General features: G+C 43.2%; 1 protein-coding gene across 3 annotated transcripts in view; it reads left to right on the top strand.

The window, feature by feature from the left end:
* Window positions 1–14,561, top strand: part of SRGAP2 (SLIT-ROBO Rho GTPase activating protein 2) — a 211,219-nt gene that overhangs the window by 166,108 nt on the left and 30,550 nt on the right. For all 3 annotated transcript variants that reach the window (XM_074936354.1, XM_074936353.1, XM_074936355.1), the window contains 5 exons: window positions 236–320; window positions 3,007–3,034; window positions 5,595–5,625; window positions 9,847–9,907; window positions 12,563–12,640. In XM_074936354.1, coding sequence (XP_074792455.1) covers window positions 236–320; window positions 3,007–3,034; window positions 5,595–5,625; window positions 9,847–9,907; window positions 12,563–12,640 — 283 coding nt within the window. The remainder of the gene's footprint in view (window positions 1–235; window positions 321–3,006; window positions 3,035–5,594; window positions 5,626–9,846; window positions 9,908–12,562; window positions 12,641–14,561) is intronic.

The following is a 14,561-nucleotide window of genomic DNA, read 5'->3' as shown; positions in this document are numbered from 1 at the left end:
TTCAGCTGCTAGTCAGCCCATATCTAGACTGGGGCAAGAGAAATGAGATGGCAGATTGCTGGGGTAGGGGCTGAGACTCTGATATCAATCTGTAGATTTATTTCATCCTTCTCACTCTGGAGTTCAGTAAAACTCTGTAGTTCACAACTGTATGCAGAGTCCAGCAGACCAAAGGTTGTCATCTGAGAAATAAACACCCCATTGATGGTCTTGTTTTTCTCTTTCACCCTAACAGAAAATGAAGGAGTACCTGGAAGGCAGGAACCTGATCACTAAGCTCCAGGCCAAGCATGACCTTCTTCAGAAGACGCTGGGAGAAAGTGAGTCTGGGACCCGCTTGTCACTGCATTAGACAGTCATCTGTAGTTATTGAATTAGTCAGCTGACTGAGCGTAACTGTCCTAGGTTACCAGTGCTAAGTGGACATATTCATGTTTTATGAATTTATTTTTCCAGCTTGCTTGGTGCAGCACTATATGGGTGCTTGAGTAATTGTGAAAGGCAAATGCTTAATGAGGTACTAATGTGCCTCATCTATTTGTTTAAATGAAGCATGTGCCCACTCAGGGCCCCCCCCTACATTAATAATCTGAATAGAGGTAAACCTTGTGATTTACTGTTCACTGCTGATCTTAGAAGCATTGCCTCATTAGGGTGGTAGAAAGGTTGCTTGCATGGTAGATGAGCTGCTTTTCACCTCTGTAGGTTCAATCCAAGCCAGACCAATGCAGCAGAACATGACCTTTACTCGTGGAATGTGCAGACAGAATGTGTTGCCCCCGCATCTACTTGGCACGAACCAGCAGTCAAGATTGAATGTACCCATCACTGCTGGCCAAACACGCACCTCAAGCAATGCATCCATGTCTCCATGCAAACCTCCCCCGCCAGCATTTGTGGAGGGGATGGATTGGCAGTCTCAATATCTAGTCTGAAATGGCTTGACTCATAGAACCTTATGTTTACATGATAGCAGGGCCTGCTCCTCTTTGCTAGGTGTCTGAATTGAAGGCCACAAAGTTTATAGTGCGTAAGTCATCTTCTGGATGAGCATTTAAACTGTGTGCAGGTTGTGAAGTATTGGCTTTCAGGATAAAAAAATGTTCTCGGTCTCTCTCCTTCCCCAGAAAAGCTTCATGTTAATCAGCCCAAACCTGCAGGAAGTGAGGAAAGGATATTGAGATTCCCTGGTCTCTACAACTGTCCTAGGAAGAGGGGGAAGGGGAATCAGAAACAGTTTCCTTGGCGCATTTTTCCTCTGTCTCTAAACATCTCCAAATGACACCCAACCTGCCCCTGTGACTAATCACATTCCTGGTTCATAGCTGACCCCTGCATACCATGACCTCTTTCCTCTTAACCTGCCTGCCCCTTGAACTGATCTCAAGCTGAGGGGCGGAAGGCAGGAGCAAGAGGAATGTTTAATGTGTTGGTTGTATCTCTCTAGATTTAGAGGCCCCTGCTGTTTGTGGTTGCTTTGCAATGCTTGAACTTCTTTGGAGCTGAGCTTGTGAAGGGATCTGGTGCATGTCAGACAGTGAGCAAGAGCCACTTAACAGCAGGTTTTTTGTGTTTTGTTTTTTTATCTGTGAGATCAAAGGAAACTGAGGTGCCTTATGCCTCCAATCCAAAGCAAGGAAATCAATGGCATGAACAGAGTTGGGTGCTCAGCATCCAGCCCCATTTATAAAATGTCATTTAACTGGGAGTGGGTATACTAAAACCTTTTTCACGCATTGTGTCAGCCTCTCTTCAGGAAGTTTTGCCCACTGAAATGCAACATGTAGCTGCATCTCTCCAGACACTGGGGAGTACATATTTCTATTTTCTTTTGCTTTTTTCCTTGAGCTTACGTTTTATCACTCCTCTTGCAAATTACCTTAATCTAAAGATGACAAGTTCCGGTAATAAAAATACCAGTAGGTCTTCCTTTCGACAAGTAATTATGTCTCTGACTGTCTACATTTGTCACTGTAACGTAAGAGCCCCTTGATGTTGCCGCAGCCGTGTAATTTATATGTATGAATATTCCGTGATGGCAGTGGGACAGATGGTTGGGAACTCTGGTTCTGAATAACCTTTTTATAAATTATGCACCATTTTGGTTAAATGAGCTTTTACGCAGGGAGGGGAAAGTGGCTGATCACAAAGTGTTTTATTGATTCTCAGCAATCCAACAATTAGCCCTTTTCCTTTGCTCTCTTCTATCCAGGATCAGGGAGGCATTAAAACCTGGAGGGGAAAGGAGAGCCAAATCATTAGCTGGTGTAAATCAGCATAGCTGTAATGTTGATTTATACCACCTGATGGTCTGGCCTGGAATGTTGGGTTATCAAAGGTACTTGCCAAATGCTGTCTCCTTTTTTCCTTACTGTGCTATTTTAAAATGCTGCCTGTCTCATCAGCAGCCATGGTAGCTTGGTCCCCAAATTGCAAACCGAATGAAAGTTAATGGAACAATTTAGCAAATATGATTGCGGAAAATATCATTGAAGCGCTGCCTCCTGAAATAGCTAAATGCTAGCACTTTGAGCCTGTGGGCTAACAAATCAGAGAATGTTTTCAATCTTCCTAAGTGGTTTCATAAAGTATAATCTCTCTCTCCTCTTCCCCCCCCCCCCCCCCAGCTCCCTTGGGGCGGGGGAGGAGGGAGAGGTTGAGAAGCCTAGTTTTTTTTGGCAGTGGAAGTCAACAATTAGAGTGCACGGGAACCAATTTTCAGATACAATGCTTTCCAAAGAAAGAGTCCTCAGGCAGCTGAAGCTGGTTTCTGCATTTCCTGGTCAGCCACCGAGGAGCCTTGCCAACGGGGACAGGCTCTCGTGATCTTAATAGCAACAGTTCTTGGGGGAAGCAGCCACATTGTCGCTCCTTAAAGTTGTTGTTCTCCCTCTTCCCCTCCTCCCCCCCGTTTCCAAATTAAGGTCTGCATGTCCATCAAAAGTGTTTTCCCATTTCTGTTCCCTGGTGCAAGCCTTTATATTGCTTTATTTGTCTCCCTAACAGGTCAGAGGACTGATTGCTCCCTTGCCAGGTAGGTTTGGCTAAAATAAACATTGTTTCAAAGAGAGCCTCTTCCAAAAAGACAGCTGATGAAAGGAGTCGGTCACCAGCTCGGGACCTGTGTAGATTAGGAAGATGAGGTGGGGTTTGCAAATTTCCTGTTCAGCAACACATCTTTAAGCACAGTTGCCTTTCTGCTCTAGAGGCTAAATGGTGTTCGAGTTCACTAACACGACATTGCTAAACGCACCTCGTTTTTCTAACCTAGATGGGGCCCTTGGCTCTTCAGGATTTATCCACCGGGGGGGGGGGGGGGGGAGAGACAAGAAGCCAAGCAGCATCTTGAAGTGCTTGTGATTGCTTCATAGGAGGGTGGGGGGAAGAGAATGGTCATAGAGGCGTTTTCTTCTCTTTGCCCTGCTGACCTCATCTGGCCTGACATGGAATTGGATTGCAGCACAGAGAGAGGCCATGAAGAATAAATATTTTGCTGTAACTGAGGGGCCAAGTATCAATCACGATGCCACCGAAGTCACCAAATATATGAAACTCAGCCCCTCATCATGAGGGGTGGGGGGAAATGATTTTGATGGGGCTTTCTGTGAAATGTAACAGATCTGTCTCTCTGAATATGTTTTTTGGGGCTGTGTTGGCCACAGGGATTGTGCAGCGCGCGCTGGCTTCTTAACAAAGTGACGGTGATTACTGCAGATCTGAAATCATTACTCTATTTTCCCCATTCCTCACAGTGAAGCGGAGCTGGCAGGTCCTAATTAGAGTCTGACATCTGTAATAATAAAATATTATTCATTGTGAAACAACTTTAAATATCAGAATCATTGTCACCAATAGTCTAAAATATACCTCACTGCTTGTGACAGCTCATGAAATCTGTTCTCTTGCTTTCTCTCACTACAGCTCATTGATTAAAAAAAAATCATTTCTGCAAAATGAACGCTATAATGGTGATTCTTAAACACAATAAAATTGACATACTTAGAATTCAGCAGTTAACTGTCCTGGCAGGCAGTTGGGCTGAATGATCCATTAGGCTTTCTCTATCCTTATCTCCCCTGATTTAGTTTTACAGAAACATAAGAATTTCTAAACCCCAAAAATAAGATAAAAGGAAGGACTTTTAGCAGAGCAGGCTCAGACCTCCTTCAGATCAGGCACTAATATCCGCCTGCATAAACAGTAATTATGAAGCCATTTGCAATCATGATCTTGTTGTTTGGAAAAGGTTTAATTTGGTGTCAATTTTTTATGTTTTATCAGAGGTTATTATGAAGAACACATTAATATACTTATATTAACAGCACAGAGGGAAACCAGTTTACTTTGTTCTCCCCCTCTCCCTGTGGCTTTAAATCAGGGGACTCAACCATGCAGCCCACGGGGTTCTTCCCTGCAGCCCGCCAAGCTCCCTGTGCTGCACGCCCCCACCTTTTCCCTCCCCAGCGCACTACCGCCCCCCCCTCCTTTTCCCTCCCCAGTGCACGACGTCCCCAGCCTACCTCCAGGCCAGGGGTGGGCAAACTACAGCCCCGGTCCGGATGCAGCCCCTCAGGGCTTTGGATCCAGCCTGCAGATTTGCCACCATTGTGGTGCTGAGGGCCCCGTGCAGCTTCCCTGCGGCCCTGGGGGGGGAGGGGGAGCAGAGAACTTCCTGAGCTGCCCTTGCCTGTGGGTACCTTCCCTGAAGCTTCCATTGGCCGGGAACGGGGAAGCGAGGCCACTGGGAGCTTCGGGGGAGGTACCCACAGGCAAGAAGGGCTCAGGGAGTTCTCTGCTCCCCTTCGCCCTGGGGCCACAGGGACAGGGTGCCCACCGCTTTCCGGAGCGGCACGGGGCCGGGGCCGGGGCCAGGGCAGGCAGGGAGCCTATCCTGGCCCACCGTGGCGCATGCCCCTGCCACCCTGGAGCCGGTCCACGTAAGCGGCGCCGGGCCGGAACCCCAACCCCTCCTGCACCCCGCACCTCAACTCCCTGCCCTGAGCCCCCTGCCACACCCCACTCTCCCTCCTGCTTCCCAACCCCCTGCCCTGAGCCCCCTGCCACACCCCGCACTCGCTCCTGCACCGGGGGCGGGGGTGGAGTTGGGGGCAGCGGGGGGGGGGGAGATTGATGTGGCCCTCGGGCCAATGTAGGAGTCCTCCTGGTGATTTGAGTTTGAGACCCCTGCTTTAAATCATCCAGTATAATGGATCTACTTTGGAGAGGTGCTCTCTGAAAATTATAACCAACTTGATTTAGAGTGAAGAGGTTTATATACTGAATTTCCATATGGTTGGAAGGAAGAGGTTAAGTACAGGCTTGTGTCAAGGCAATCGGCTCCCCTGTTGCAGTTTCAGGATTACAGTGCTTTTATATTAAATTACTTAGTCTTTCCAAAGTTGCTGTGAACTGACAGAGTGTAGATCATTGAAATTGTTTTCCATATCTGGCTCCTTTCCCCACCAAGACTAATGAGTACAGTTTTTGAAATACCCTTCAAGCAAGTATTTTGGTTGTCAGTGGTCACCTTGACATTTGCCTGTGTTCTTTCCTCTCCATCTTCCACCGATGGTCCGTTGTGGGCTTCTGATCAGTGGCAGACGCAGCTCTACTATAAGGAAGCAGGTAACAAAGAACTCATTGAAGCATGCAGCTCTGTGTGTGGGGATGTGGGGGTTATTTTTATGTCTGTCTCTTGCATAGGAATTTTTTGTATGTTCTTTTTGAATGTCTGGGAATGCAAGAACTGGAATGGTAAAAACCTGGATCTTCCATAACCTTTTGCAGCACCTTTTTGGGCAATCACAAACTTCATTTTTATGTTTTTTTTTGATATTTTGAGAAAGATCTGGTGTCCAGAATTCCATATAAGTTGAATGCAGTCCTATATTCTGAGGCTGTAACTTCTAGGCAGGCATTGGATGAGATATTCAAAGCCATCTGTCGGGTTTTGACATACATCTTCCATTAAAATGAATGGCAACTTGGAAATCGGGACTGATCTTTTTGTGTTTTGTACAGTGAGTGGATTGTTCATACTAAACCAACAATAAATAATGATATTGGAAGGACTTGGAGCTCAGGTGTTCCCAATTACTGAACAATTTTGGTTAAAGGCTGATACTGAATCGGCTCAAAACTTCCAGTTATTATAGTACTTGCCCTTCTATAGAGCCTTCCATCAGAGGGCCTCAAAGCATTTGGTAAACATTAATGAGTTGTTTCAGAGTAACAGCCGTGTTAGTGTGTATTCGCAAAAAGAAAAGGAGTACTTGTGGCACCTTAGAGACGAACCAATTTATTTGAGCCTAAGCTTTCGTGAGCTACAGCTCACTTCATCGGATGCATACTGTGGAAAGTGTAGAAGATCTTTTTGTACACACAAAGCATGAAAAAATACCTCCCCCCACCCCACTCTCCTGCTGGTAATAGCTTATCTAAAGTGATCACTCTCCTTACAATGTGTATGATAATCAAGTTGGGAAATGGCCCACCTTGATTATCATACACATTGTAAGGAGAGTGATCACTTTAGATAAGCTATTACCAGCAGGAGAGTGGGGTGGGGGGAGGTATTTTTTCATGCTTTGTGTGTACAAAAAGATCTTCTACACTTTCCACAGTATGCATCCGATGAAGTGAGCTGTAGCTCACGAAAGCTTAGGCTCAAATAAATTGGTTAGTCTCTAAGGTGCCACAAGTACTCCTTTTCTTTTTATTAATGATTTGATTATCACAGTGTGACATAGGACAGTATTATCCCCATTTTACAGATGGGGAAACTGAGTCACAGACCGTAAGTGATTATCCCCCATGCCACATAGTGTCTGGAAGAGCTTGGAATAGAACCCAAGCTGCCTGACTCTCCGCTGCTTCTTGAGCCATGTTACCGTCTTCTTATTCATCATGTGGCATCGTTAAACTCTGTCCCACAGTAGTCTTTCTGAAGAGCAATAGGTATGTTAACTATATGGTTCATATGAGATATACTCCTGTTGAAAAGTATAATTTGTCTGTTAACTTGTGACAGAATAGGGCAATGTATTTATCCTACTTTAGTTTATCTTCACCCATGACAGGTGTGTGTGCTTGTGCTTGTATCACTGTCCTCTGTGGGTGGAACTATCAGACCTGCGTGTCTGTGACATCATTACTCGCTAGTAGCTGCAGCCTACGTAAAGGATAAGCATGACTGCTGCGCTAAGGTTCATAGTCCATGGTTTCCTGCTGACACACATTATTTGTACTGCTATTTATTCTCTTTTTAACTCACATCTCTATTAAATAAAGTTGTAACTGCACTCTGGCCATACCTTTCCTCATAAAAGTGACTCCAAGGAATTCTAAGCATACTTTTTCTGTCCATAGTGGATCACTTATTGCCTTTTAAACTATGCCATTTTAATAACAATGGAACTAGATCATGTTATCCTGGGATAGGAAGGAGCTGGGGGAAAAAATTTCACCTCGAATAAAGACAAGAATTGACTTGAAACATCATTTCATCTGCTCCTCCTTCGGTCCCTTTTTCATTCTTGAGCTACAGCTTACAAAATCTGTCAGCTGACACTTTTCATTAGCCAGAAAGTAGGTCGCAGTTGCTGTTAGAAGACCTTGTGTAGCAGGATAGCCAGCAACACGCGTGTCTTAGTATGCTCGTAGTTTGAGGGAAAGGCCGATTGTGTATTACATTTTTCTTTCCTATTTAGGAAATTGTAGGCAAAATATGTCCCTTGCTATATTTTGAGCCGTGATTATAAGCTACGTTTAAAATCCAGTATGCTGCTTTTTGAAAACTCACTTTCCTTGTTGCATCTCAAGATTTTTGGCTTGATCATAATTTAGTGTGTGGGCTGCTGTGCCACAGTTAGATGAAAGGTATAGTCTTAGCTCTTTTTGGATGCTGGAGTGCAGGGCAGAGTTTGTGGAAAGAGCTGCAGTGAATAAAAGCTATATAAACTGAATGAAAATCTGAATCTTTATTCTCTAACTGCACATGTAGAGAATTTGCATTTCATGTTTTGCAGGCTCTCCTATGCAGAGCTGAATCTTCTGAATACCCTGAACAACTCTGTTGTGGAGATGGTTGCTTTGTTTACACACGAGTAACACTCTTTCAACAGGAAGCGAAATAGCTGTATGTCTGATTGTTGAGAGCCATTCACAGTCGTGTTTGAGGGCTCACAATGTATTGTGTAATTGACTGGAGATGACATACTAGACCCTGTGACTCCAAAACTTAAACAAAAAGCTAATCTGTTTGGGAAAACAAATGTCTCTGTGCCTCAGATCCACATGCAATCACTTGCATGTGGCTCTAATAGTTCTTTTGAGTGTGACCTACCAATTTAAATTGCACATCGTTCAGAAATTGTAATCTCTTTGAGGACAGAGAATGTGTTTCTCTCTCTAAAGTTCATTTGGTGCCTCTCTGAAATAAGCTGTGCAAATCTGTGGTGCTATTTGGATGATTATTAATAAACTCTTTGTCATTCATCAAGTAAGCTGCAGGTTTCCATAGTGTTTCAAAGCACTGTTTTATTGTGAAGTGGGTCCCCTTTTACAGCATGCAGAAAGCTAGTGCAATCCAGATAATGAGGAGGAAAAATTGTTAATTGCAAAATTACATTGGATGTTTTTCTAAAAGATCTGCTCTGGGAATTACTTTGGGGAAGTTCCCTGGCCTGGGTTGTACAAGAGGTCAGACTAGATGATCACAATGGTCCCTTCTGGTCTTGGAATCTATGAATTAAGGGAATTCTACAGCCCACTAAAAGGAAAATCACTAAACCTTTTTAAAAAAAGAATTGAATTAAGTCACTTAACCTCTGTGCCTTAGTTGACTCTTTCCTAAAATGCGGACAGTAATACAGTCCCTCACAGATACTGCTGAAGTCTAATTGTTTGCGAAGTATTTTGTGATGCTCTGAAGAAAGGGGCTAAAGAAGTGCAATAAATTGTTCGCCTATTACACAACTTCATGATTGAATTGCTTGTGGTGGAAACTGGCAAGCTAGAAAGTGTCATTTACTGTGTTCTGGCCCTGGCCCAAAGAACAGCCTGCACTCCAAGCTGTCATTGTGAACTGGTATTTTTACAGTACTCAGTGCTTAGCCCAAAGGTCAGTCAGCATGTGACAGCTAAAATGTTTTTGCAATAAAATGTCAGGAGCTTGTTCTGCAAAACCAAAATTTGTCATGTTGGGGATAAATGGAAATCAATCTGAAAAATGCACAAATACAGAGCCATGAGGGCTGACTGTGGAGAGACCAGAGGGCCACAACTTTGCGTGAGCATGCGCTGCACGGGATGAAGGGACGGCATAGTAGGCTTACTCTCCTGTTCCTTCCCTGGCACCTTGTGCACCAGTTGAGCACAGGCGTTGTGCAGAGTTAGTCATTATGGCAGTACCAACTGGCCTTCTCAAAGAGTGAGCTTGGCAAAGCTGGCAAGCCACAGGTAGCTCGTTTGACACCATTGGTGCTTCCAGAGGCATTGCATGGAGCTGTGCCCTAAAGATGTTAATGCACCCCAATAACTGTCTTCTACACCGAGTGCAGATCAGAACTGGTGATCCTTGGTTTTATTTTATTTATTCTTGTATAGCTTGAGATGGCAGTTACCATCTCCGCAAACAGCAGTGTTATGTCTCTAGGATAATTCACAAACCAAATAGTACCTTCCTCAGAGACTATGCTTCAGGCCCTGTGGATAGCTCTTTTCCCAATCCCTGGCAGAAGGTGTATTGCTCCATGAACTTTTGCTTGTGGATTTCAGAGTTGTGTTTATTTCTCGGTCAGCTCTGTGCTTGACTATTTGTTTTAATTTTCTCCCTTGGTTGCTCAGGACTCGAGCCAAGCCATTCCCCTTGTGGTGGAGAGCTGCATACGATTCATTAGCAGACATGGTAAGTTTACAGATGGAAAAACTAATCATTTTTTCAAATGCCCCTTGACAGAATAAGTCAGGCAGGACTCTTTTTTTTAAGCGTCTTTAAACTCATAAAGAGGAACGAGAACCTAGATTTGGATCCCGCCCCGAACTCTAGGAAAGTTCACATCCAAATTTCATAACCTGAGTCCATCCAGCTCTAATTGAAGTAAAGCACATGGCCGCTTCACTGTGCGGATGTCTCTTGTGAATGTTTAGAGTAGCCTGGTGCAGAATGTGTGTGTTGGAATCCTACAGCAGGCATGACTAAGAACTCACCACTGTCCACTCAGAGGCAGTAATGCTGCACTATTGTCTATCCTAAGCACAGGAAGACAGAGTGGCTGCTGCAGGTACTTGAAGTGGGGAATGCTAAGCACTAAATAGTGCCTCCTAGATGTATCCTTGCTTCCCAGCGAGGAGTCACTTTGCTACTGCAGAAGTGTTCAAGTTTTCTTAGGTTTCATTCAACGTGGGTCCCATAGCTTCTTGTCTTCAGTCTTGCATGAAGTTGGAAGATTATGCCTCTGACTGGGGCAACATTACCAGGCCTTTGTGATCAAGTTGTTCCTGTGCCTTTATCTCTCCTTGTCATATAATGCCCCCCCCCCCCCCCAAAAAATGTCTTGTCTACTTGCAACTCTGCCCTGCCTGGAGTTCTGAGCTGTTCTTCTTGCCCACAATATTCACGTGACCCTTCAGGGGAGCTGAGGTGCAGATTTATTTGCTTGGATAAAGGATAAATGTAGCATTTTAAGGTAAACCTCTTCCATACATTTTATTCTAAGTTGTGTGTTTTTAATTAAACATTATTTAATAATAGCATGAAGAACAACTGCTCGTCAATAAGCTTGTATAGTGATAGGGTTTGTTTTCATCTAACCAATACACAGAGCCAGAGAATAGGTCTAACTATACTTTCCTTTTGTTTTAATCACGATTGCACGTTGGAAACTATTGTATAGGTTCTCCCCACTTTTTCCCTGTTGGAGTACTAAATTAAATGTATGCTAAAGAAAGCACAATTTGGGGTTAGAGACGTGTGCGCCTCTCATACAAATCCATGTCAAACGAGAATTATAAGGAATTGATTGCTTGACCCATTAAAGTTCAGTTCTGTAACATGGTTATTACATCTGAATTGATGCTTTTGAATAAAGATTTTCCTGTAGATAGTGGATTGATTCCATTTTCATTTTCAGTTTGCAGCATTTCGGTATATATTTTTACTGTGCAATATGATGTGTGCTGATATCAGGAATAATTAAGGGCCATATAACACAAGAGTGTCATTGCCTGGGGATTCAAATAGTACCATAATTTATGAGAAGAAGAGCTGGCCACAGATGATCCAAAACAGCTTATTAGTTACATATATAGAGACATAAACATACATAGAGCTTTGCAAAAGTCAAACTCCCTGCTCCTGTCCAGAGGCTTGAATAGATAAAGCCCTTTCCTTGTGCTGGAATTATTTTTGAAGCTAGAAGGTTGGTTTTAAATGTTTGCTGCTTATATTTCATGTTCCAGCAAAGATATTTTATAGGAATCCATTGGAATCCATCGACTACTTGCCCCCATCAGTTTTAACGCTTAACTACTCGACTGGAATATCCTGAAAACTCCCTTAGAGTCCCAAGTCACATTAGTGGTAGTTATATTCTGTAATTTCAGTTGGATAAGTTCTTCACTTCTTGTCCTAACTGTTTTCTAATGTTGCTGTTAAAGAATAAGAAGCTGCTGTGTTCTACCCAAGTAGTGGCTTCCATGTGTAGGTTGTATATGAGTTTAAGCTTGTAGAGTACTTTGTGCTCCTTCCTTCTAGTGGGGGAGGGAAGTGAATATTTTTCACTTTCTTCCTGATGTGGAAGGGGAGTTAAGTTCTCTTTTATCCCTTGTATTCTTAGATTTTTGCAGAAGGAAATTTTCCAAAGGGTGTGAGAATGGGTAGGTGAAATTCTGTGGCCTGCGTTGTGTAGGAGGTCAGACTAGATGATCATAATGGTCCCTTCTGACCTTAGTATCTATGAATTTGGCCTGTCCTGCTTAGTGGCATGGTTGTAATGTTCTAGATGGGTGGGATCCCACCCTGATTGTGCCTAGGCTGGGCAGAATTTCATATGTGTTTTTTTTTTTTAAATAATTTCAACAGCTAATATCAATGTTTATTTTTAAGTGTAATTTAAAATATTTGCAATTGCATAAAATGATGAGCTTTAAGCATTTTTTAAAAGTTGTATCAGAATTTTCACAATTACAGGAAATTATGGAGGGGTCAGATGATGTCTTAATGACCGTACACATTAAGATTCAAAAAGTTAAAGCATTATAAACTGTTAAAAGTCAAATGGTCAACATCACATGCCAAAATATTTCAAGTAAATATTCTTAAAACAAACTAAGTTCTCAAGCAGCGTTTTCCTTACTCTGCCTATTTGTAAACTTCAATTATCATAGGAAATATTTTTTGTTGGTTTGTGATTAAAAAACCATGGTGAAACAGACATTTGCTGACACTTTTTCCCATAAAAATCGCATCTTTTCAAATGGATTTTGCAATATTACTTTGCTAGATGTGGAACTGAGTTGAAATCTTTGACTGTCATTGTGGGTTTCTCTTATTGCCTTACAGGGCTGCAGCATGAAGGCATATTCAGAGTGTCTGGATCTCAGGTTGAGGTGAATGATATCAAAAATGCATTTGAGAGAGGTAAGGAGGGTGTGTTCTGTATCATACAATCACCACAGGTGTTACCATTCTAAAATACCTTTAGTGTTTTGGACGCAACTGATTGTGCCCTAGGTAGTGTGGTTTTTTTTTTACAGTTCTACATTTCATAAATGACTCCAGGCAGAGAATTTTTTTTTCATGCTCACTAAGCTTGAACATATAAAGTCACTTGATATGTTATGCTTCATGTCTTGCAACATCGCCATATAATAATCACTCAGAATTTTGGCACCTGTTGTCGGATTGTTTAATGACTGCACACATCTCCGGAGGTGCAGAGCATTTCCTTCTTGGGTTTAACTACCTAGTCTGTTTTCCTCCACCTTGTGAATAGACTCTATTCCATGCCTGGGGTGGGATCTCTTGCCCCTGACATGTCTGGTAAAGCAATATGACTACATTTAGTCTAATCACCACCAAGTAAGAGTCCATTTCAACTCAGGCTGCATTTCACTCTTATTTGGAGCGCTTTTGTTGGGTTTTTAGCTTGCATATACGATTGGCCTTACGCACAAGCAACTCCTTGGGGGCCCTCTGACACAGCAAGTCACATCTGACCCAGTCTCCCTGCCACGGTGGGATCAGAGAGAAAGTTAGCTTTCAGGTCAGTCCTCGCAGTTTGTGGCCCCCTTCTTGCTTGGGACTCTGAAAAATCACAAGGCTGGTCCTGCTTCCTCATACATTTCATATTACAATTCATGTGTCGCTTGCAAGTTTTCATGTTCACATGTCTCCACATCCCAGATATGGGAGCAGAGCAAACTGCTATCAGTGAGAGGAGAGAGATCTTCTGCCTAACCATGAGGTTGTTGAGACTACAATGCATTTGTCTTTTATCTGAGAAGGAAATACCTTGGAGAACAAAGGAAATGCATGTGTGGTGGGGTTGAGGGCTTACAACACCAGACTCAAAGACCACCTTTCTGAAAGGACAGATGCCAGGCATTTCAGGGGAAACAGCCAGTTATTCCAGTATCGCCATCCCCAAAATAAATGACACTACTTGTTTTAGCTTCATTTTGCTTCTCTCTCTAAAGAGGATGATATACAGAACTGACTAAGTTAACAATAATGTCTGTGCAGTTTATTACTTCATCCAGAACCCTTGGTAGCAGTTAATATCAAAGATAATGCTCTGGTTCATAGTGGACCATTTATTATCCTGTGTGGTTATTAAAGTAATAGGCAAGCTTTGGTAATTTCAGTCACATAATGGATATATATAGCTTCGATTTGAGGTTTGCCCAATCATAAAATCTAATTATATTTGATGGGGAGTTTTCCGTAGGGAACAGCTCCGTCAGTGTGTGTCTTCTTTTTTGTAACAGACGAACTACAGTATAGATAGTCACAAATTAACTGCACCGGAAACTTTATTTTCTTAGCAATCCAGCACAAGATGTCTCCTAAGACTTGTAAAGGTAGCGATTGGCACAAGCATTGGCCTGCTGTGCAGGCCCCAAAACAACCCCACAGGGAATCACAGAGCTGCTTAGGAGTTTGTGGCAATGTGCTTCCTATCTTCTATAACCCTGTTAAGCAAATGCTGGGTCTGTTCCCTCCAACCAAAAACACCTGGACCGAAGAGCCTCCCAAAGTTACCACAGCTCCAGGAGTAATTCCACCCCCAATGTGGTCGTAGGTCAGGGACTCTTCCTCTATGTGTTGGGCTCAGATGAGAAAGTCCAACCCCTTTATTTGCCTGACTGGGGGCATGCAGCCACCTCTAGCCACAGAGGATGGCTGCCAAGGACCTTTCTTGATTGCTGTATTTAGTGGACAGCTTCCCAATCACCCATTACCTGCTCAGTGTTTGGGGGAGTAGGGAGTAACCTTTGGATTACATGGATCCTTCTTTCTGGCTGAGACATGTCCTTCTAGCAGAGCAGCCAGAACCTCT

This window comes from Natator depressus, chromosome 21 (genome assembly GCF_965152275.1).
Source record: "Natator depressus isolate rNatDep1 chromosome 21, rNatDep2.hap1, whole genome shotgun sequence".
NCBI lineage: Eukaryota > Metazoa > Chordata > Testudines > Cheloniidae > Natator > Natator depressus.
This window is presented reverse-complemented; position numbering and strand designations above follow the sequence as displayed.